This window comes from Rhamphochromis sp. 'chilingali', assembly GCF_963969265.1.
Source record: "Rhamphochromis sp. 'chilingali' genome assembly, chromosome: 2".
Classification (NCBI taxonomy): Eukaryota; Metazoa; Chordata; class Actinopteri; order Cichliformes; family Cichlidae; genus Rhamphochromis; species Rhamphochromis sp. 'chilingali'.
In genome coordinates this window covers 24,003,398-24,027,559 of record NC_137930.1, presented here as the reverse complement: position 1 = coordinate 24,027,559, position 24,162 = coordinate 24,003,398, and the positions used below count along the sequence as shown (strand labels likewise).

At 39.4% G+C, this 24,162-nt stretch overlaps 2 protein-coding genes across 2 annotated transcripts in view; both read left to right on the top strand.

Annotated features, from left to right (window-relative positions):
- The first annotated feature begins 1,204 nt into the window (after positions 1 to 1,204).
- On the top strand, positions 1,205 to 16,716 carry glis3 (GLIS family zinc finger 3). The gene is made up of 10 exons (XM_080874313.1): positions 1,205 to 1,390; positions 1,829 to 2,293; positions 2,926 to 3,100; positions 3,181 to 4,327; positions 11,246 to 11,407; positions 11,509 to 11,619; positions 12,977 to 13,118; positions 13,323 to 13,401; positions 15,096 to 15,253; positions 15,952 to 16,716. The coding sequence occupies exons 2-10, from the start codon at positions 1,927 to 1,929 to the stop codon at positions 16,071 to 16,073; spliced, it is 2,463 nt and encodes an 820-aa protein (XP_080730439.1). The 5' UTR covers positions 1,205 to 1,390; positions 1,829 to 1,926; the 3' UTR covers positions 16,074 to 16,716.
- A 2,686-nt stretch (positions 16,717 to 19,402) lies between these two features.
- Positions 19,403 to 24,162, top strand: part of rfx3 (regulatory factor X, 3 (influences HLA class II expression)) — a 23,243-nt gene continuing 18,483 nt past the window's right edge. The window contains exon 1 of the mRNA XM_080872352.1: positions 19,403 to 19,537. The gene's annotated coding sequence lies outside the window, so the exon portion shown is untranslated. The remainder of the gene's footprint in view (positions 19,538 to 24,162) is intronic.

Below are 24,162 nucleotides of genomic sequence, written 5' to 3'. Positions count from 1 at the left end.
AAGGAATTAATGGCTCTTATACAACCCACCATTCTGATCGATGGATTCACAGCAGTGATTATGAGTGACTGTCGACTCCAACTATTCAAGCAGCACTCAGTCTGTGTGCTGTATTTGCTCTTGCATTTTCAGTAAGTCCATGCTGTCTGTCTGACAATAAGTTCATCATTACTACAGATTGCGAATCAGACACCCCCCCCCCCCCCCCCCCACCTCTCAATTTATCTTCCCCTAAAGGGGGGGGGGGGGGGGGGGGGGGCAGCCACCTGCCCTCCTTCTATAAACATTCTGGTTTCCATGACAGCCTGGAGCAGGATCCACAGAGCAAACACTGCAGCAGCCAGCAGAAAAGAGCCCAACAATGTGGAGGACTGGAGAAGGAGAAGGAAGAGAAGGAAAGCGTAAGAGGGCGGGTGGGTGTGTGTTTGTGGGGGGGGCAAGCAGGTACAGCAGGTCCATGCAACACAAAGCAACGTACAAATTATGACTTGTGCTGAATGGCAACCAAGCAAAGGATTTGTAGAGTCAAACGTATAATTAAATCAATATAATTAAATCTGGAGAGGTCCGTCAGCGATACAAAGGAGAAACGAACGAATTTCTGCAATTTGGATTGAGCAAGTATGAGTTGCAGTAATTGCACTGGAAAAGATTTTTGATTGGATTTTCCTCCTTCCCGGAGCAAACTTAAAAGATTTTTTCAGATCCTCGGCGTAAGCGTGCAATAAAAACATAAATAAATCACCTTTAAAAAGAAAAAAAGTAGGCCACTGAGCTGGCTCACACTCTTTCCCTTACTCACAGCTGATGATTTACCTCAAAGTCTTTCACATGACACCAAAGATTACCTGAAGCCATATTAAAATGTGAAATCGGTGCGCGAGGTGGATGTTTAAAAATCTTTCTGCGCTGAAAAAAAATTGAAACGACTTTAGAAAAATAAATACATAGTTGAGAGTTTTTCTGTAACAAGTACATATTTAAATATATATGTGATAAAGAATATGTGTTAAAAATTTATCACGGTGGCGCGTGCGCTCACCTGAACGCGTTGCCTCGCGTGCACGCTCACAAGCACATTAAGGGCTACAAAAAAATTTAATTATTGACTCTTAAGGTGCACTCAGTCTGAAATGACGTCGCTGATATAATGCCGTGTCAAGGGCAAAAGAGTAATCGGGAAAGTTCCTGGAAACGGAGTGAGCTGGGACGCCGCGGATTCCGCAGAGGGTTCGCTGCCCTGCTCCGCGCACACCGATAGAAACGCGACAGTTGATCACCCGGTAGTTACCCGGATTACAGTCACAGCGGAGGACTGGAGGAGCCATTCATCCTGACATGAAACTTGAGGGGAAAGTATTTGCGACAACAACAACAGCAGCAGCCGCAGGTAAATTCATGCGTCATGAATTATAGCGAACCCAAAACTTCACTGCAGAGGTCATAGTTTTAACCAGTTTGAGCACTTTCTTAGATGAGTAGATGCTTTCAGTATAGAAAAGTGAAAACACTATAGGCTTACGTTACCTGTAAGAAAGTTCCTGTTTATGGTCCTGAATACATTAACACTTACTGATCATGTTTTTATTTGAATTAACCATGTTTTATTCTAGGATAGCTTTGCTTGATGATCAATATGCTTTTAGGTTTTCAAGAGGAAACATTGTAATCTTATTACAAATATACAGAGCTAGTTATGGTTGAGTGGTTCTGTGCCAAAGTACACAGACTGTACATTGTTGGTTTACTTTTAAAATGCTTTATTTAGATATGTTATTGCACACATACAGTATGTTTTATGTTTTGTTGTGCTTGGGTTATTTCCTAGGTGTGAGCCTTGGTTTACCAGTTTCTGTATAAAGCAAACACAACTACTTGAATCAGCTTCCTTCTGCACTCCAGACTTTTGGGAAATCTGTCATAGCCATGAGCGGGAAAGGGTGTCAGCTCCTGGTGTCACCTTGTAGTGTGTCCCCATCGCTAAGTGTGATCAGAGGACACCAGTCCCAGTCCATCAGGATGCCTGTATCTTCCTCTCAGCAGAGCAACCTTAGTTCCTCTTCTGGGAGAATGCAGAAAGTGAAAAGAGGGACGGTTCATTCCTTTGCCTCTGAAGAACAGGGTGAAACTCATGTTATGCTGCCAAGCCTGAGTCTTCGCAGACAGGTGTTGACCAATGGAAAACATCTCAACATGCCGAGTAGATCCCCACACCAGCAACCACCTACTCAACATCCTATAAACACAAAAGGGGCAACTGCCATACAGACAAGACTCTCTGACAGCTTTAAAGGTAAAAAAAAAAAAAAAAAGTCTACCCAACTGTAACTAACCCACTTGTGTGAGGAAAATGTAAATGAGACTTTCTAGCTTTAAAACAGTGCAATACTCTGAAAGCCCAGCTCAGCACACAATCTGTCTCAATTTTAACTGAGAAATCAGGGTGCACATATCCCATAAAAAAATAAAAAATAAAACAATAGCAATAATGTTTTCAAACTTCTTCCCTTCCCTGGAGCCAAAGGTGTACTTTTCCTCTGCATTCTTGACATCTTCTGTATTTTTTTTCCTTTTGTTAGACATCTTGTTCTCATATTTACTAACAATTTACCAAGCACAGGGCTTAAAAGTGCAGTTTTCCACAGAAAAGTGCAAGCAGATGAAGAGCTCATTAGTGATTAACAGAGCAGATAGTGTCTCTGTCCTGGTTGGTGAGGGAAATAATCTGCTCTATAATATTAGTTAAAGAACAGCCCACTTAATGTGCGGTATTTCAGTTTGAATTATTGTTTTCAGTGGCTTTTCCTGACAGTGGCGTAATGTTATTGCAAAGCTTTAAACTGATTTGTGAACATTTGTTTTTGCTTAGCTTGCATATCCCTTGTGGATATTTTGCTTATTTAATTCTGGGCTTGTGTCCAGCAGATTGCTCTCTGTCTGGGCCTACCATGGATGTATTTGGTCAAGCAGCTGCTGTTAATGTAACAGTGACCAGCAGTCCCATGGCTCTTGTCAAAGGCCAGCCATATACTGCAGGACCCGCAGTGCCTCACCCTCCTCTGCAGTCTCACAGTGTGCCGGTTCCCTACTCTGACACCAGGTGAGTGATATCAGTAAATGTTATGTGCCGATAAAAGAGTTAAGAGTGTTGCTCAAGTGAATCACAACCGTTTTTTTCAGGTCCTTACTGTCCAGAGAATCCTTGGCATCCACCACCCTCAGTCTGTTTGAAACACAGTCAATGTTTAGTGGCAGACATGACTGGCCATATGGTTACCGTGTGCTTCCTCCTCTGGGATTACCTCAGTGCTCTGCCCAAGCCAGCGAGGGCGGCGAGCAGCTCAGCCTTTCTCCTGGCACAGCCATGTCGGGCACGACCATATCCGGTGGCACAAGCACTTCTGCCTCCTTGCCTTCATACCTCTTTGCAGGTGAGGCCGGAAGCCCCAGACAGACACGCGCTAAGAAGAGAGCACTCTCCATGTCGCCTTTGTCAGATGTCATGGGTATAGATTTTAACTCCATTATACGCACATCACCTACCTCACTTGTAGCATATATCAACGGTTATACCTCTCCAGCCTCCCACCCCACACTCTCACCTGTTCAGTCCGAGAGTTACGGTCACTTCCTGGGCGTGAGAGGCCGCTGCATCCCACAGAGCCATCTGTACAGCATGACAGGCTCTTCACAAGCTCTGGCCCCGCAGTCGACATGTGGAAATATGCAGATGCTTGAGGAGGGAATGGGCCTGGAAAGCCAGATGGCTAACATGGTGGTGGAACAGCAGTGCCTCCCAGATGAAGAAGGGGTGCTGGAGAAGACCTCAGACAGCTGCAGCCCAGCCGCCAATAAAATGCTGCTACCTCTACAGTTAGACCCATCGCTGTTGACTCCTGTCTCAGAATCCACTCCTCCACATGGGCCTCCACCACCCTACTACTCACACCAGCACATTCACCTCTCCAGACATCAGTGCAAAAAAAAGCCCCTTACTCAGGAGCCTGTCACAAAGGGTGCCATTCCCCCAGTCCATCCCAGGCACGGGGTCAGTTTTTTACCCCAGATTCCAATGCTGGAGGAAGAAGAAGGAGAACTGGAGGAGTATGGGGCTCACTGCTGCAGGTGGTTGGACTGCAATGCAGTTTATGACCAAAAGGAGGAGTTGGTAAGGCACATAGAAAAGCTGCATGTGGACCAGCGGAAGGCTGAGGATTTCACATGTTACTGGGCAGCCTGTCCACGCAACTTCAAGCCATTCAATGCACGATACAAGCTTCTTATCCACATGAGGGTCCATTCAGGAGAAAAACCCAACAAATGCTCGGTATATCTTGCAGACATTTCTATATTCATTCAAGTTTTCATGCAACTAAATTCAATATTTTACTTTTTTTTTCATTGCCTTTTGAAAAAACAAAAATGCCGCACGCTATCTCACTTGAAACAACACGCAGATAGCAAAGCTTGCTTTTAATCAGATGAATATTTATTTTACTCAACTGGTGAAAAAAACTGAGTAAATACAGTCAAAGCAAGTAGACAATGAATGTCAAGGCTCGCTGCTTTCAGTTCGGATTGTTGCTTCAAAGCCACCGTGCCTAGTTTCCAGCAAATTCCTTCATGTGCTCTGAGTTTATAGCCAGTGTTTAGATCAGAAATATAGGGTCCCTCTCTTCTTCTAACTTAAGCCATGGAATAATTAGCACAGCTCTGTGATAATTGACATGGGAGTTAACTCCATTATATCCGTATTATATCAGCACAAAGGAGGCACAGAACAGAACTTTAGATCTGGCATGGCACCACAGCCCTCTCGTAGCGACTCTGCCTGTCAGCTGCCAGGAGTTTGCCAGGTCACCATCTGACAAACTTGGCGGTGGTTCTGGGGAGGTTGATGCCCTGTAGTCAGGAGCTGTTTGGCTAGTGAGACAGACTTTATCCATCCATGATTATTGATTGAAGATTTGTGTCTCCGAGATAAGTGATGTAATTCTCTTAGATCTGTTGCGGTTTAATAATCTATTTACTGGTTGTTTTTTTCCATCCTAGAGTCAAAATCCAATGTAAAAACAAGTCTATGAGTCCATATTCACATTGTTGCACCAAATTCCTTCTAGAAGTAAGTCACAAAACTTGGCAGCCATCATTTACCAGTAAAAAATTATACTTCTACCACCATCTTTGCCGTTGTTGTATTCACTCAGAGATTTCAATTCAGGCTGTGCTTTGAGCTAAATGATAACATGTAAATATTAAGCAGATATTATCTTTTCATAAGCTTTTAACAGAAAAATTGTAATACAAAAATTTGTGATAACATCTTCTAGTTTCGTCTAAATTGGCCTGTTGGGATAATGGTAGTTACAAGTCATCCTCATAAGACCACAAAACCCTCTGAAAATATTATAATAAGGTTAGGTCTAAAGATACTTTAAAATGTTTAATGTCTGGCAGTACAGGAGAAAAAGGTTGATGATCAATAACAATAGCCAATATGTCTAGTTATATCAAGTTTTATGTTGCCTTTTCAGTGGACAATTTCCTGTAGTAAACAGCTTGAGTCACCCTGCATTTCTTTATATTTTGCTTGGAAAATTGGAAACAGGCGCAGTGACTAATTTAAACATGCTCAGACATACATGGAAAATTAGTTCATGAGGCAAAAAGACAGTTTATACAATTCTGATGAGCTTGAAAATCAATATTTGGTATGATCGCTGTTATTCACCTTTATTCTTCATAATGGATTGAACTCTCTTAGGCAGCTTTCATGTGATTTATTTAAGTAGTCTTTGTAATAGTTCTACAGAGTTCTTGGAGGACGTTCAATGCGTTTTACTTTTTGTTCTGTTCACTTTCACAATGATCCCAAAGTGCTTCAATAATGTCGAGCTCCGGGCACTGCGGAGGCCAATCCATGACTGATAGTTTGGGCATGCATTCATTGAACTGGCAGTGTGTTTGCCATCAGAGTCATGCTGGAATATGACGCCACTGGCAGTCAGTTCCTTTCCATATAGCACTGCATGGTGGATTAAAATCTGGTACTTGGTGATAGTATTTTTTGTGTTGACACTGTGACCATCACCAACACCATAACAGAGACAGATGACTATAGGCACTAACTGTTGTACCTGTCTCCTGACATTTTTCATATTGGTGAGGAAAATAATTTAATTTAAAGTATGGAGCAATTTCTTCACAAGACTTGTTGCTACTGATTTTCAGGCCAGTTCTTGTGTAATTTGGCATACTTCACCCTTTTCTCCCTTCCTTAAGAATTTCTGATGAGGCTTCAATGAACAGTAGATGGACCAACTGAAGGGCCAGATGGATCTCTTAGGTCCTATGCCCGGTTTTTGCTGGAAATTTTTTCTGTTTTTTAAGGACGTGACTTTTAGATACTGTTCTGCTTTAGAGTTTGGCCTTTTTTTTTTAAGTTTGCAACTTTTTCTTTTGTCCTTCACATCAGAAAAAAAATACAATTTTATTTTTTGGCATTTTCCATGGACTTATCTTTTTCAGTTATTCAGTTTTACTAAAGAAATGGGAACAAATTACATGTTTTTGTGACAGGCTGCTAGTAAAGAAGTGCACAAAGATACAATTTAAAATTTGTTCTTTGTTGAGTACAACCTGTTCATCCCTTGAGTAAGGTCACTATTTAGTCTTGTATGATTCATAAATCGATGTCAAGTGGCTTTAGAAACAGGTACAAGGATTAAAACTGAAAATGAGTTTTTAAAAAAGCAATTAATGTCCAAAGAAAACTTTGAAAGCCTGGAGAACTATTACTCAAGACCACTTTAAAAAAAAATTACAACAAAGTCTGGCAAAATATAAAGAAATGAGGGTTGGTTCAAGGGGATCGCTGAAGTAGTGAGGACTCATTGCCTGGATAATGTGGCTCTCTTCAGCCACTATTTGTTGAGATGTTTTATGAAAAGACATAAATGTCAAACTACTAAAATCAGTAGAATATGTTACCTCGGACCATTAAATGTCTGGACCCAACACGTTTGGTAATTGTTGAAATATTAAATTTTAAACCAAAGTAATAAAAAGGTTGATACTATCAACACTTCTTCACTTTTACTTATAGTCAGGCAGGTAAAATAAAATGTTTGAATTGTATTATCTGCTTTGCTTTGTCATCACTCTCGCTGTGAAAATACCAAAGTAAGTTGATTAATTAACAAACCACCGGCCAAACATGCTTCATGTCGCTGCTTTCATCAAGTTAATTTTTAACAGCGTGCATGCCTGCTGTCGACCTTTTGATCCAAAATACTCACTTATTAGTTGAAACCAGGTCTGTTGCCATGGGGCTGCAATCATTGGATGGGTTTGCATTCCCTGTAATCATTCAATAATGATTCAATCCAGTGGGTACAGCCTACTTCCTAAAAGCAGAACTGATACGACGTCTGCAACAGAATAATTCTAAGAATATGGAGAAAACACATTTAAACGTATTGCGCATGTGCCTTAATAAGATATTTTTATTTAAGGTCATGGCTAAACATTATTGCTGTAATTCATTCTTTTTTTTTCTCTGCTTATATGAACATATTCATTAACCAGAAAACAATTCAAAGGTTATTAATAAGGTTTTTGCTAGATATTAGAACAAAGTGAGAAAAGTTAGGAGAGCAACTGATACATTTATATTTAGAGAAACTGACATCCAGGATGTAGAGCCTTGCTTTTCTCAGGGAATTACTGGCAGGTAAAAAAAAATGCTTTATAGGTTTATGAAATGTTCAAGCCCGCACCACAACAAAGAGGTAGCTCTTGTTACACAGTAAAGATAGGGCAGGCCCAGACTTGCACCTGATATCTGACAGTCTGTTTAATGATGATTGATGAGTTTGTTAATGTATGCCTGGGTTTGTGCGTCTCTATGATTTAAGCATGTAAGATTTTAAAGGGATAGTTTGAGTCCAAACAACAGATTTTCACAGCAATGATGTGGCAGCAGGATTATTTTTATTTATTTGTTTTTTTTATATATATTCTGTGCTGTTTGCACAGATTGCATGGCTCCTCAGGTGGTAGAGACATGCCTCGTTCTCTGGTATGAGTCGCTTGTACATTGTGGAAGCAGTGTTTTCTAATATCACCACAACTCTGAACGTAATAATTTAAAAAATATATCCATCTTACTTACCTTACCTAATTTTCATTAATCAGAATTTGAAATATGACAGATTGATAATAGTGTATATGAAGTAAAAAAAAGAATTAATTTTTCTTGCTTTTCCTTCAATATCAGCCAGTGTCTTTTTTCGATGTATGATGATGAAATTGGAGTTTCTTCACTTTAAATGTCCTTACATGAGCCACTTGTAACCTGATCACTTGCCAATGCCACTAAAGGCATGCCTGATGAGATTTCAGGTCTGGCAACATTTTAAGAGCCATTTTTACAATAGTTCAGAGTGATCTAACTCAGTCATCACTTCAAAATAATTCAGATTATTTTTGTTTGTTTGTGTTTTTCTGAGAGGCTGCAGAGTCTCACTTAAAATGTTAAATTCCATGTGAAATTTAGAAGTAAGTGACGGCAGAGAGAGAAAAAACAATAGTAGTCAATACGATCAAGAAAGGAGCAGAAATATCACTTGTGAAACAGCGAAGAGTGGATTCCAGAGTGAATTGACCTCAGAGTAACACTGGGCACCGGGCAGAGTCTGCTGGCACAGACTGGAGCTGTCATTGTTCAGCCAGGGCATTAGTACCTGCCAGGGCCTGTCAGAAGCTGGCTGTAACACTCATCAACACTGAGGAGCCATACTGCTTTCTTTTCAGGCCAAATGTCCCTTGTTACAGACTAAAAAGCCCCCTATGCTTTATGAGAGCTTCGTGAGACAGACAGAAAGAAAGAGAGTTACACAGTTACCTTCCCTTCAGATAGTCCTGGAGTCCTGGCAGGGATTCAGCTGCATGCTGGTTCTCACTTGTCTGTCCACTGTGGCTCTGAGAGACTATTTATCTCTGTCTGTGCTGTTTTTTTTTCTAGAGGCAATTTGGTTTGGGGGTATTTTGTTAATTCTTTTCTTTACCGTGTATTTAGGATTGGTCTATTTTGCCAATGCAACCCTTTGTAAGGGAACAATCAGAATTGGAAAGAGTGCTCCATTATTCTCATGCACTGAAAGAGGTTATGTAAAGCATTTGATTGGTTGTTCCATTGTACCGTTTTGTTACGTTTTTAATGCAGTGAATTTGCCTGAAGAAATTATTACGAATTCTTTGTATCCGGTCTTCGGCAGCCTGGACCAAATGCGTTTTCCAGCTTCCGTGCAACGTGCAAAAAATGATCGGCATAACAGCGAGTTGGAACAATAGTTTTGCTGGAAACATTTAGCAAACTGTGATGTGAAAAATATGTTGTTGTGAGGTTAATTGCAAACAGTATGTGCTCGTTAGTGTTCTAGAGAATAGATGTTGATAATAATTAGCAGTCGTGATGAAAAAAGATTATCAATTAATTTAGCCTCGGCAGTGATGACTGAGAGGTATCAGTATGTGAGGAATTCAGTGTTGGAGGAAAAATAACAATATCAGACATGGTCTATGTGTTTTGTCCATGAGGCTTACTAAAGACATTCCAAACCCCCCTGTGAGCAGGAAGAAGGAGAGTAAGGTCCTGGCCTTACCAAAGACAAGCTTTGATGAGTCACATATTTCCACAATGAAGTCAGTGTGGTCACATTATACTGCAGAAGTAGTTGTTTTCTTCGTTGGAATTACCAGGGCATTAGTATTTTCCAGAAACTCCAGCCACTGAGCATGTGGGAGGTCATGTGTATGATGCTGTTGCAGTGTATTTCTTTAATTTTTAGTCATCAGATTTACAGTAAATCTATCAAGTCTACTAAAAAGTCAACTTTTTTCTTTTACTTTTTTCTTCTTTTTTTTTTGTTGCAACCAACTGCTGTCAAGGTGATACAAGGCAGAAGATTGAAAACACACAAGAACAAAAACAATAGATGTATGAGTGTAGAAACACTGACCCCTGCTGGTGTTGCTACCAGCATCAAAGGTATTAATTTACCTCAAATTTTGTATTTGTGAGAAATGTAAACCGGGGGGGACTATGATGCAGAGCTTCAGAGGAGAAGGATTTATTTAAAAAAAAAAAAAAAGTTTATTTTGACAAAGAATGATCTTTTCAAGAGCTTTTACTGTTTCCCAAGGTTGAGCATAGAGAGCGAGGGCTTGTTGAATGGATTACCATTCTGTTATTATTATTAATTATATTTTTATATATAATTATATATAATTATTCCTCTTAATTTCTAGTACTTTTGCAAATTTGTCACACCTAAATATTTCAGATTATCTTAATATTAGGAAAGATTACCTGAGTAAATACAAAATGCTATATAAATCATGCTTTTATGATTTATTTTGTTAAGGAAAAAAGCTATCCAGGGCTACCAGGTCCTATATATGTGAAAAAGGTCACTATACTCAGCTTTCCCCCCAAAAAAATGTGGTTAAGCAGTTAACTCGGAGGGGAGGGGCAGTTACTTTTTCACACAGGGCCAGGTAGGTTTGGATAGTTTTTTTTTCCCTTAATAACCAAAATCATTATTTAAAACCATTTTTATTCACTTGGGTTATATTTGTCTAATATTAAAATTTGTTTGATTATCTGAAACACTCAAGAGTGACAAATGTGCAAAAACTAAGAAATGAAAAAGGGATCAAATACTTTTTCAGTGGACTGTAGTTGTATGTGCCTTTTTTCCAACAAAAATAAATCCTAACGCTTTCCAAACACTCAAGACCATTTTTCAAAACATTTGATTTATATGTACAATTCCACACAATGATTACAACCTTTGTACGTAGATGACAGTGTTCTTGCATGATATTAAAAACTGAACTTGCTGTTCACTACAGCAAGTTCTAATTCTGATTACATAACAAACTTGCTGTAAAATCACCTCAGTCTCCCCCAAGTATTTGTCCATTCTGAGGTGTTACTGATTCAGAGCTCATCTCCAGTCATCCATGAAACTAGCAGTGAACAGTAAGGCTTACTTGAATGTCAGCTAAAAATAATGGACAGTAAATTTTCTGTTCAGTATTTCTTCGCTCTCTTAGGTCAGCTGCCTTTTGTCAGACACTGATATGCCAAACACATACTCAACAACACATTGGACTATTTTTTTTAAAGTGCTATTTAAAATGCTGCTAATCTGTGAAAACACTTTTACTGTATTTTCAGTTCGAAGGTTGCAACAAGGCTTTCTCTCGGCTCGAAAATCTAAAGATCCACCTGCGTAGCCACACGGGGGAAAAACCTTACCTTTGTCAGCACCCAGGCTGCCACAAGGCTTTCAGCAACTCGAGTGACAGAGCTAAGCACCAGCGTACACACCTGGACACAGTGAGTGGCAACCCAGCAACAACATATGTACAATTATGCATGGTATTTCAGTAATTTGCATCATCGCGGGCTTACGTGTGTGTTTATACGTGCTTGTGCAGAAGCCATATGCATGCCAGGTGCCTGGCTGTGCAAAGCGTTACACTGATCCCAGCTCCTTGAGGAAACATATGAAATCCCACTCAACAAAAGAACGACACTTACGAAAGAAGGCAAGTACCATGTCTCCATAACACTGCAAAGAGAGTTGTTCTTGCCAATACATTACCTACAATGCAGAGTATTAATACCCAGAAACATCACACTGAGTGAACAACGTACCGATCACTGACTGAAAAATTAAACTGGATTAATAAAAGACCTTATGTGAACCTCAGTGAGTGAGGACTACCACACTTTTTTTCAATTGTTAAATTATGAAGAGAGAAGAGACCACGTTAATGAGAGAGCTACACATTTCATTTCATTGTGCTTTCTTTTATCTTAATTAACTCAATGTGAAGTGCCTTCCATCCCACTCTGTTTACTCTGCAACTTAAACGTACGCAGAAAAATGTACTTCACTTCAACTTGACTTTTATTAACTTACATGTAGGTGTGCAAGCTGTTAAATAAAAATAACTAGCAATATACTTATGTTAACATTGGCATAACGTGCACAAAAGCTACATGCAGTTTTGTAGTTTGTTCTATTTCGCAGCCTTTATTTTACACTTAAGGCCACTCCATTATATAGTTTGTCTTTAGAGCCCACAAGTGTTGCAGTTTGGATTTTGCCACGAATGGGAGCGATGCTCTTTAGCACCTCTTTAGCAACTCTTTAGTTTCTGTCGCCATAGATACGGACAAAAGAAGATAAGTTGTTACTAAAAAAAAGGTGACACTTTATAAAAGTCTTGCATCTTCTCAACTTTTTTCATTTAGAAGTTAAATAACGAATCTTTGTTGTACATGTGATTTTCAAGAACAGCTGGATTTTATATTTGTTTGAGATTAACGACACGTGCAGAATCTTTGCCATATACAATATAGCAACACTCACGAGGATCTTATAGCCTTTTTTTTTCTCCGTCTTTGTGAATTTATGAAGGCCGTAAATGGGCTTGAGTCCAAAGTACAATTAAAAGGGCTTTCTCAGATACTGAAGTGATGAAACTAGGTCCAGAATGGTTTGGCATGCGTCATATCTTGGCCGGATTCCCACTGAAGATGCTTTGAATTAACCTTAATATAGCTTTTGTTTATTTTCATAGAAAATAATAGCTAAACTTCACTCTGTATGACTGACTTTCCATGTTAGCATTTAAACATTCAAAAAATAACAAGTGCTCAATGTGACCTGTCACATCAGGCATGAAAATAATGTCAAATATGAGAGACTTGAAGGTGTTTTACTCACACATAAAAAGAAAACTAAAGCTCATCACACATTATTTCATAACATTTCAAAACTATTCATTATAAATGTTTAATAGCTGTAGAACTAGACACTAACTATTACAACAATGCCAATACTGAACTGTTATCATCACTCCTTATGTTGTTTGTGTTTACTTTTTATTTGTATAGATAAAATCCACTGCTGATGTGACCCAGGACACCCTGACAGACTGTTTAACTATCCACCCTCTGCAGCCAAGCCTCTCTCCTCTCGCAAAGCTAGACAACAACTTGAGCCTATCGCCTGGTGCCTCCCATGAGTCATACTCCGGTATGTGTAAGCTGTAGCTCTTTGCATTAATGCAAAGTTATATATATATATATATATCTCTATCTTTGCATTAAAGGGGGGGGGGGGGGGGGGGGGGTGTAAAGTAAGCATATGTCCCTGCAACCATGTGCACATAATAGGTTTATCCATTAGATTTAGGCTGTGGTGGACAGCCCTGAAGTGTCTGTCATCCCTGTTCCTCAGCTGCTCCACAGGGAGAAGACTCCTGCAGCAATCCTCACCTGGGTCTGTTGATCTCCTCCTCCTTGCAAGATAATTATAGGTACTGCTCCATCTAGATTTTGTTTAATGTCATTATAATCATCTCACTGTTATAGGAATAGCTTCATTTTCATGTTTTATATTTAATACTGTGAAATTAAAACACATTAGCTTCAGTATTGGTGTCGTCTTTTCATTTTGTATTCCCACTGGCACAGTTAGAAGTCTAACCATGACTGATTTAAATTCTTCACAAACCTTTCTCTCTCTCTGTTTCTCTCTCTTGATTAACTGAAACAGTCGACTTAAACATTGGTTGTCATGGATTCAAGACTCTAAGCTCATAATCAGAATAAGTTTAAAAGAAACCACCCTGATGAAGGAGTCCAAAGGCTAGTTGTTTTTTGTTCTTGTTGTTGCCGTTCTTTTTTTATTTGGTGTGTGGGTGGATCATATGGCAGAGGAGAGGCTTCTTTCTTTTTTTTCTTTTTTTTTGGGGGGGGGGGGGATGACCAGCAACTCATTTTACTTGTGGACCCATAGGAAAACATCCCTTCATCTATACACTTCAATGCATGTGATAAAGGATTTCTGTCGTCCCGAGCAGCCAGATGCTCACGACTCCTTGCTGGCATTTATTGTCCTAATATCAGCGGTAGGCCGAAGCATTCACTGCAGGACGCGGTGTGGACATTCAGCATGTGAAAGAAAACCTTACTTTGCCTCATTGGTCTCAACTGCTAGCATTAATGGATGCTATAGCCACCGACAAGAGTAGCTGAGGAATTCAATAAGTGAATCATAAAATCCCCAAAAATACAATTTAAGGTTGAATGGGAGGAGAGGGTGCTGTAATTACCTTTTAGACGTTAAATCAATTGTAAAATCCTGGTTGCCATTTTTGTACACTTTTCTGTGTTTCCTTTCAGTTTCCACTCAGTCTGTGGATTGTCTGCAAGCTTTGGCCTGTTTATACTTGATAAACTTGATAGACACAAGCAGACATGCTAATGTGTTACTTGGCCCAAATAAAAGCAGAGGAGTAGACTGCAGTGGGCCTTGGATGATATTTAAATGTACTCTTTCTGCAATTACAAAAAACCCTGTATATTTATAAAAGTAATGTTGATGACTATTTCTGACTGGTAGAAAGTAATATATGAAGATTAAAAGAAAATGCACGTTGCCTGGAGTAAAGCAGGCAGACTGTTTTGCTTACACTGTGATGGTTGATAATAGCATGAATGAGCTTGTGCTGCACAGATTGCAGTGTGTAGATGGCATGGTGTAATACATCATTAGGTACCGACAGAGTACATATGTTATGCTTAGACGAACTACCAATCACAGCGAATGAATCTGCATGAACTCTGTAACTTAAAAACCTGAGATTAGCAGCATTGCACATGCTTTTCCATTCAGAGCAGAAAATAAAGAGCGCACGTGTCTTCACTGGCGAACAAAAGTTATGTTAGGCAGAGAATTAAAAAGAGAAAAAGGTGAAGCCAGCTGCATGGGAAGTCGTGCCACATATGAAGTGAAAGCTGTAATTCTTCATTCATTACATGAATGTAGCAAAGATTGAGTTTGAGATGACAGCAGGAGATGTTCTCCATTCTTTTAAGTGGTTTGTAAAATACAAGCAATATATAAAAAATAAAATAAAAAAAATAAAAAAGCTAAGCTAAGCTAATTTATATAAAATGATCTTAATTCTACAAACAAGAGTATTCATTTTACTGTGAAATATTTCAGGTTTGTTGATCCTTCCCCTTGCCAGCTCTTCCCTGGGGACCAGTGCAGACCTTGTTCTTCCACCTGCCTCCCGCATCCTCCCTGTGGGACATCCCTGCAGAACAGCTGTGATTTGAAGCAGGTTAGCCAGCCTCCTGACATGGCAAATCGCAGCCCAGGTTTGAAATCACATTATTCTTCAAGTTTGTCAAAATACTCATGTAAACGCAGTTACGCCCGAAGGGAGGTTTTTTTTTGTTGTTGTTGTTTTTTCTGAGAATGTGAAGAGCCTATTAGCAAATGTGTGGGCGGTTTGACAGTCTGTTTAAATGGATTTTCTCACATGCACAATAATCGTGCAGTTTATCTTTATTTTTATGATGTGTAGCAGGTGGCTGGTGATTTTTCTAGTTAGACATAATCAGGCAGCTTCACTTTGTGTACCTTTAAATAGATATCACCTTACCTCTCCCCCCCTCCCAGTCTTAACAACGACGGTGTTGTTTACAAGGTGTTCAGAAACTGTTTTTTAGGTTTAATGCTGCTTTTCTATTGGATTATAGCATTATAGTATCTAAAAACTACATTCTTAAATTGTGCTCTTTGTCATAGTAAGAATGAAAGGGTGATGTGGCTTGTTCTCTAATGGAATATTTGCTTATGACCGTATGCACATTCATACCTTTAATGACGGCCTCTCTTCAGCTCGTAATCATCCTAACAATGTGAATCAAGCAAATCTTTAAATAACCTCTACATAAATGCATGTATTTTTATATTTCCGTGTGTGTGTGTGTGTGTGTGTGTGTGTGTGTGTGTGTGTGTGTGTGTGTGTGTGTGTGTGTGTGTGTGTGTGTGTGTGTGTGTGTGTGTGCAGGATTTGGTGTCCACTATCAAGCAGAAACTTTAGCTGCTAATCAAGAATTACATGGAGGGGATTTCTTCAGTGTGATGGACCAGGACACAAGTCACATCTCCTGCATCTATACAGAGGGATGATCTGGCTCACGTGTGGGTTCCTTTCCTTTTGAACCGCTCTGTGTTTAATGAGAAGAAGACATACGTGACACTGGAACCTGGAGGAAGCTTCTTTTACAAAAGAACATTGGATCATAAAACAGCTCCCCTAGTTAAGTCAAAATTGAGGAATTGACTCTTACACCCAACTGCGACTAAATTCCTGTAAATGTACCGTACTGTCTGACTCAACACCCAGGCTCCTATTCTCAGTAATCAATGTAAATTAATGTCTGTGCCTCGAAGATTTTTATGTTTAGAGTAATTTAGGTTATTTCCTCACTTGTGTGCAACAAGTAGTGAGCACTTTGAGTAGTTTATGTTGGCATTTTGCATAATATTGAACACTGCGATCAAAGTATGCAAGGAACCGTTTATTAAGGTTTTTTCTTAGAATCATGGCTGTGTAACTACGTAGCAAGAATGCCTTTGACTATGATGTTCATGAGCTGTTGTTTGAGCTGTGAGTGAACAATGATTTTAAATGTTTTTAAATATTTTTTATTAAGCTTTTTCCTTACTACAGTTTGTGTCCACACAGCAAGAAAATGACATTGTGGAACCCACAACTGGTAAATGAGCCTGTGTGCCAGAATTTGTGAAAATGATGACCTTACTATTTGTGATAAACCATGTGGATCACTTCAGAAGATTCTTTGGTGTGTATCAAACACTAACACCTTCATCTGCACCACTGATTTTAAATGGACATCTAAAAACATGTTGTTGGGGTTTTTTTTTTTGGGGGGGGGGGGGGGGGGGGTGCTTTGGGTTGAGCTGGTAGTGGAAGGGTTTTTAAGTTTTATTACCACGCAAACAAGCAAGCACAAAAATATATTGTATTCGCAATTGACATAAAGGTACTTTTTAAATCTGCAGCAACCCATATGATTTCAAAATCAGTTAACATCTTGCATGCAAAACCACCGACGTGGTGTTTATGTGTTTTGTTGTTTGGAGGATTGCTTGTTTTAGGAACAGTGGAGAGTAATTAACACGAGTGCTTGGGTCAAATGTGTAAATGATTTGAATGAACAGGCTAATTTTCATCTGCAGTCTAAGGCAGGTTTATGGCATGTATATACATTAAAAGAAAACTCAAAAACAAATGCATGCGAGCACAGATCAAACCTATAAGCATTTATATTATAGAACATGAAAGTGGCACACCAATGGAGAATTTAAAACATTGGTGGTTATGATAACTTACAAAAGCAATGGCACATAAATGCAATCATTACACTGTTGGCAGTTTGTGAAAGAGAAGGTAAATCAAACGTTCTCTTGCTAGGCAGCTCTCAAACACTGTGTGAGTCAGTTCATTCAAGTTTCTGACTGACTTTTTTTTTTTTTGAAAACTTACCACACTGATCATTTACAAGGACACACGCTTGCTTTTACATATTCAATATCACAGTACTCATATAATACAAAATTAAAGGTACGAGTTGTTGAGTTTTTGTGGCTCACGAAACCATGTGAAAAAGTACGAATAGTGAATTTATAAAACTGCTTTAAATAACAGCGATGAATCTTATTCAAAGGAAAACTCATGTAACAGTTCTTATGTGTTTGACTCTGTTAGATTATTAACTATACCTAGATTCATTTGCATTATGCAAAACAAGACAAAGTTAAAAGGAACAAGAGATCGACTCCTTTGTGATAAGTATTACAAGGAAATTATGAAGGCAATAAGCTAATGTAAATTACAAAAATAATTAACTGCCAACTGCCGTGCTTCAGTATAAAAAGCGTGCAAGGGTCCATTTGGCTACAGTCTTCACAGCAGTGCTTTCTTCTTGTTTGAAATTGAAAGAACAAACTGTTTTACTTGAAAATAATTTTTAGCAAGAGAGTCATGCTTCAGATGGGGGTTTCAGTAGTTGCTTAGCAACAACGACAACAGCTTTTCTAAAAAGCATCTGTTTAGTACTGTAAATCAAAAAAAAAAAAGCAGTGCAGTGTGCAGTGGACACAGGTGGTTGGTTAAGCTTTCTACGCAGTAGGAAGCCTCTTAACAATGCTGTCTTTTGTTTGTTCACTTGTCCCAGTTTTAAAGTTGTGCAGGTATTACCAAAATGCTCCTCGTAAAATTAAGGGAGCAATTAAATCAGAACACTTGAATCAAACATCTGATCTTAGTGAATAACATGTTTCAAGTTGAAAATTTTTACTAGCATAGGCCCTGTGATTTGTTGACGATAAAATAAAAAACAGCCTATGGCCTTTTAACTAAAACAACCAATTGTTTTGCAGCATGTCAGAAAGGTCATAACCAAAGACCACGAGGTAGCACAGTAACAATATGCATCACTACAACATATCTGTTCACAAAGTGAGATGCAATGGATAGTAAGAATTTTGGCAGAAATGCTAAATTGTGGTCAGTAAATAGTAAGGAGAACAGTGGAGAATGGCTGTCAAGTAGTGAGTAAGACACACAAAGCATCGACTGTGGACAATTATGAATACAAATCTGCACCCATTGCAGTTTATTAACAGGTTAATAAATTGAGTGATTCACTCAGTTTTAATTTTACAAAAAATCCCCCATTATATCCCAGCACTTGATTATCCTAACAAACACGTTTTATTATATTTTGTTAGTTTTGTTTTTGTTTTTGTTGTTTTGTCAGTATAAATGGTCCCAAAAGGATCATGGCCTGTTCTAAACATAAAACAGTGACAAGCATTTCTTCTCTAAATTCTGAGTCTGATTAAACACAATAGCAAAAGGAAAAACATGTATCTGTAGAAAACTAAACACATTCAATGAGAGAGAAAAGGACTCGAGCCCTTACGAGAGAACTTTGATTCTTGCTGTAACAAATAATAGTTACTGGGATTATTAAAATTTACAATTAACCATATATTAATCTATCTCTATCTTTGATCACAATGCAAATAATAACAATAATATCTTGCAAATTGCAAAATTGCTTACAACAGAATTACACGCTGGAATCACCATCAGCATATGGCCAGATCATAATTATGATAGTACAGAAACGAAGTAATGAAGTCACACTATTAGCGTTATTATGGAGGTCCTAAATCGTGGTTGGATATCCTCATAAAATTTGCCTGAGAGAAACAAAAATCTTAGTTAAAGACTTATATTAAAAGAATACAACATCGTCTTTGCACCTGAAACTAATTGTTAGTAATCTCTTGGTTTCTTTTTTTATTTAACATCCTTATATATAATATGAAGAAATAAATGATTAGATGGTTTTGTGTTTAATTAAGTTTTAGGTGCGCTATAATCTCCTCCCACCTGCCTGTAATGTTGCGCGCTGCAGTTTTATAGCAACTGTTGCCCAGTGAGGCAGCGCCATAGTCACCGTAGTCCTGGCGACTGTAACCCACCAACAACAACCTCTCTCTCCATCATTACCACCTCCTCCACCATCCTCATCTTCATCAACTAGTCCACAGCTCAGGTTTGCTTAAACTCTTTACTATTTTTAGCCAACGCACAGTTCTCTTCTGGCGTCACGTTGTAGTTTGTTTGGTTCTTTTGAAGAAAATATTATCGCTTGGGTTTATGTTTGTCTGCTGATGAATGAAGGCTCGATGAATCGCTGGGGTAGTTTGCTAGCGAGGGTGTTTCTTTGTAACGTGTTAGCCTGCTTGCTAACGTTGCCTGTAATGCCCACTGCTGTGAGAGGTCCTGTTCGCTACCGTTAGCTAGCTACGGCCTCTTACTGCGTTGTGTGAGGCTAAAACTGGCCGAAACGCGTCCAGCTGGACTGGAAATTGTGTTTTCTGCGTAACTTATTTGTTTAAACTTGTCATGCTGAATGGTAGCGTAGGTCTTGGCTAGTCAGTGATGCTAACTGGTCAGCTGGAGCAGGAGCAGGTGTCTGTTGCTAACGCCACCGATGCCTTCTGACAATGCCTGTTGGTATCTCTCTTTTTTTTTTTCTTTTTTTTTGGGGGGGGGGGAGAGGGTAACGTTATGGGGATATTGCAAGTTTGTGTTTCGGGTGGTTCAGCTGTTTGCTCATACAAGATCAGTGCGTCGATTAGCAATGGAAAGTGCTGTGAGCTAGCCTTCCACACACACACTTACTGCTATTGACAATAGCTAAGCCATTACTTTCCCTTTTGTCTTAGGGAGCAAGATAGCTTCGCTAGCTCTCCATCTGCCCTCTTTGTGGCATCAGATGGCAATGATAAGCTGACTGATAACACAAGGCTAAGTTTTGCAGTGGGCACCTTTGAGGAAAACAACACTTAACGGATTATCCTTTAAACAGCGTGATGTTTTCTTGACTCGTTTTGTTAATCTGTATTATTGATTCAGCAAATGGACCGGTAACAGTTAATACACCCCATCCTCACAATAAGAATAATGCAGAATTATTGATTCCGTGTTAAAGACAGAAATTCATTTTTGTATTTCTATAATTCATCTTTTTGTACCCTGAGTATCAAAGAATTGAAGGAGGGTTAAGTGTGTTGTTTTTATTATGGCACTCAACAGAAAGGAGGTTGTTTGGGGGTTTGTTTGTTTGTGGGCATTCCAGGCTGCTTTTGAGTTGAGTAAAACTATTCTGTTTTTGTATTTCATTCACGTTTTGAACATTCCTTAATCTGATTGCAGATTTTTCTTATAAAAAAGTAGGTTTCTTAACGTTGCATCACAATTACTCTCGAGTCCACCTGTTCACCTGCAACCTCTGATTTCCCTTAGGCAAGAGAACAGGTGTGTGTGTGTGTGTGTGTGTGTGTGTGTGTGCGTGCGCGCGCGCGTGCTGAGAAGGGAAAGATGGGCACATCTGCAGCATTGTGGGGACTCTTTACCATCTTCATTTATTTGTATGCATCCGTCATAGAGAGGGCATCCAGAAACAATACACAACAACTGTTGGTCATCTTTGGCTTTTTCACTGCGATTGCTTATGTATTTTGTACGAGAAACGCCTGTCTCTCACCTGCAGCTGGACCTCACTGCACCAGAGTAATTCATACCACCTGTAAAATAAAAGCTAAAGCTCAAAATAATGTTAATGTATTAATCTGTTTGCATATACAACCCAAAATAGGTCATCCCTCCCACCAAATGCACACACACATAAACAGGATGTTGGAGACTGCTAGTTATAAGATCATGTTACCACTTACCTGTAGTCCACTAGGGCAGAAATAGTACCATGCCACCTGCTGCCTGGATCCTGTTGCATTTCCAATCACTTAAAGAGGGGCTGATTAATTCAATTATTCAGTCAGCCATTTTCATCGCTCGGCAGCACGTTTGTTTTGTTATTTGCCACAGCTTTTCAATAGTAATGTAAAAAGGGGGACACGTAAAGATTATAAAGGATGCATTTAGATTTTAGATGACCATAGTTATCAGCACTTAATTTTCCAGCTATGCGTTTTTGGGCATATCAGTGTTTTAATGTTTAATGCTTGCCTTTTATTTATGCAGGTTTTTCACATCAAAATCAGAATCGGCAGTCCTTACAAACAACTCCTGCTTTACAATCTTAGAACACAGCTCCTAAACAAACGTGGTACTTTGCATACCCCCTACCCCCTCCCTTTTCAGCTCCCAATTACATCTCACAGGTGCTGTATGAGCGGTGATCGTGGTGCTGTGTTTGTGTGAGAAAGAGAAAGAGCGATAGAAAGCGAGACTTTGAGTGTGGTGTACTTTTCAAGCTTGTTCACCTGTTCTTATGTCTTGGCTTAATGCATAAGAACTCCAACTTTGTCATACATAATCATTAGAGAGGCAAATTATAGTTCTTTGTATTTTCTGGTAGCTGTGACTGTGAACCTTTCCTGCTTTACTATTTGTTGCCTGTGGCATTAGCGGGAGAAACTGAGGAGGGGAAAAAAACTCTGAGCAAAATGTTGCACTCCTTGGTGGCTTTTGTTCCTCTGAGTCTTTGTAGGGCTTGCACTTGCTCAGTGGAGCACAGCATTTAAGTGGGCCACAAGGGAGTGACTGAATGGTGTGGCAGGAGGTGTGTGTGTGTGTGTGTGTGTGTGTGTGTGTGTGTGTGTGTGTGTGTGTGTGTGTGTGTGTGTGTGTGTGTGTGTGTGTGTGTGTGTGTCTGTGTCTCTTTATGGAGGGGGCTGAGGTGAGGCAGCAAGAGTGTGCTGCGGTGCAGGGTCTATTTTCCTACGATTAGGTGGGATCAGTTGTACTTGAGATTTCCACCTGCATTGTGGAATATAACCCTACGTCCTCTCTCAAAGTAGTTCCTTTCTCAGCATTCATATGCAGATGGTTGACAGATTAAAGGAAAAACCTAAACCCTTGACCCTTGTTATGCTGTGGGGGACATTCTGCTGATGCGGTTTGGGTCCGCTTGCCCCCTTAGATGGAAAGGTCACTACAAATCAATACAAAGTTATTCCAAGTGGTCACCTTTATCTTATGATGAAACATTTCTATTTTGAAGGGAGTGGTGTTTTCTAATATCAGACTCCCCTTTGCACAAGGGCAAACAAGTTTACCAAATAGATCAGCGGGTATGAAAACAATGTGAATTATTAACTGCGGCTTGCCATAACCAGATCATTTGAACATCTATTGTAGATTTCTGATGGACAGTGTTAGACAGTCTGTGCCACCATGACCAAAACAGCAAATGAGGGAAGAATGCCAGTCCTAGAGATACAGAGGAATAAAATCAAGACACAATGAAGCCGTGTGAGGAAATGGTGGCTAAACACCTGTGATAGACACCATCATGGTTTTTCCTATGAACTCAAAGCTGAAGTTTGTGAGGTGTGGCCCTTTAATAGGGTTGGTAGCTTGGATTCACCAGCTTTTAAACCAAGTTACTGGTTTGTTGTAGCATGCATGTAAAGGTTTAATCCTGTTGTTAGAATGTCAGCGTATTGTCCTAACTTTCAGTGTCTTAAGGAGATTTTCCTTTTGCCCTGCTATTTCTTTCATTTTCATTGCACCTACTACTGTTGACTCTACCCGGTTGTTTTCATTTGAGGTTAGTCACCTCAACAAGAATCAAGTGATAATTTTTGTCTAAAGAGAGGAGCCAGTGTCAGGTGAAGGGACAGATCGAGCTGTCCCTGCAGAGATTTGAAGCTGTTGGGAGACCCAGCTTAATTAACCAAGAGAGGCTTGTTCATGGAAACTGTGGTGGGAAGGAGGTGGCCTTTCCCTAGAAAGGAAAGGAATGGAGCCGAGCGTAGCCATACTATTATTAACTCACAAACACAGGTTCACCATCGGGTTTGTTCTCCCTATTGTCCTTAATTTCACAAAGTCTGTCTTAGTAGGTATATAAATGCAGTCTTAAATTTAAGATGTAGAATATAGATGTAGAATATAGGTCTCTGGTTAGTACTAAACCCATCTGGTAAAGATCTGTAATGAGGTATTTTGTTCTTGGCAGTTTTTTTGTTTTGGGGGTTTTTGTTAATACTATTTCATGCAAGTCTTAAGTAACATAAACCTGTAAAAGTAGTGCCGGTTAGAGAAATGAGAAGCAGCATCTGTTTGGAGTTTGTTAAATATTAACTTGGTTTATGGCTGTGAACATGGAGACAGGATCATGCGTCACTGAAGCATGAGGCTCTCGGCACACTGAGTACCAGAGGGCAGAAACAGGTGTTTCCGTAGGATTGGTCTAGAGCTGTTTTATTAGCATTGATTTCAGTAGAACATACAAGGCTCTGTGATGGTACCTAAGGTTTCCTACATTTTATGTCGTGGCCTAACCAAATCATGTGGATTGGGTGGTGCATCAAAAGTATTTGCCTATTAGAACTGGTGTTCATTGATCTTTGATTGCACACTAGTATTAGCTGTGTGCTACACTGATAATTACAAGTAATATAAACCCCCTATTTAGCTGTGAATAGAGTATTACATTTTTTGTTTTTTCGGGGTGGGCAGAAGCATGATGAACACTAAGGTACAGTACCTTTTCTTTTAACAACAATCTATACATGTTGACTGAAAAGTCAGTCGTTAAATTTGAGGAGCAAGCAAAACAGGTATTCCATTCTTGATGTAGGCTTTTTTTTAGCTACTCAAACAGTTTGGGGCCTTATTTGTCATATTTTGCTTTCGTAATGGTCC

Bases quoted from the DNA above. Each gene is read 5' to 3' on its own strand.
- glis3 (XM_080874313.1), top strand. From the start codon at position 1,927: ATGAGCGGGAAAGGGTGTCAGCTCCTGGTGTCACCTTGTAGTGTGTCC. The intron at 11,408-11,508 runs GTGAGTGGCAAC...GTGCTTGTGCAG, and splicing joins AGCGTACACACCTGGACACA to AAGCCATATGCATGCCAGGT. The intron at 13,402-15,095 runs GTACTGCTCCAT...GAAATATTTCAG, and splicing joins TCCTTGCAAGATAATTATAG to GTTTGTTGATCCTTCCCCTT.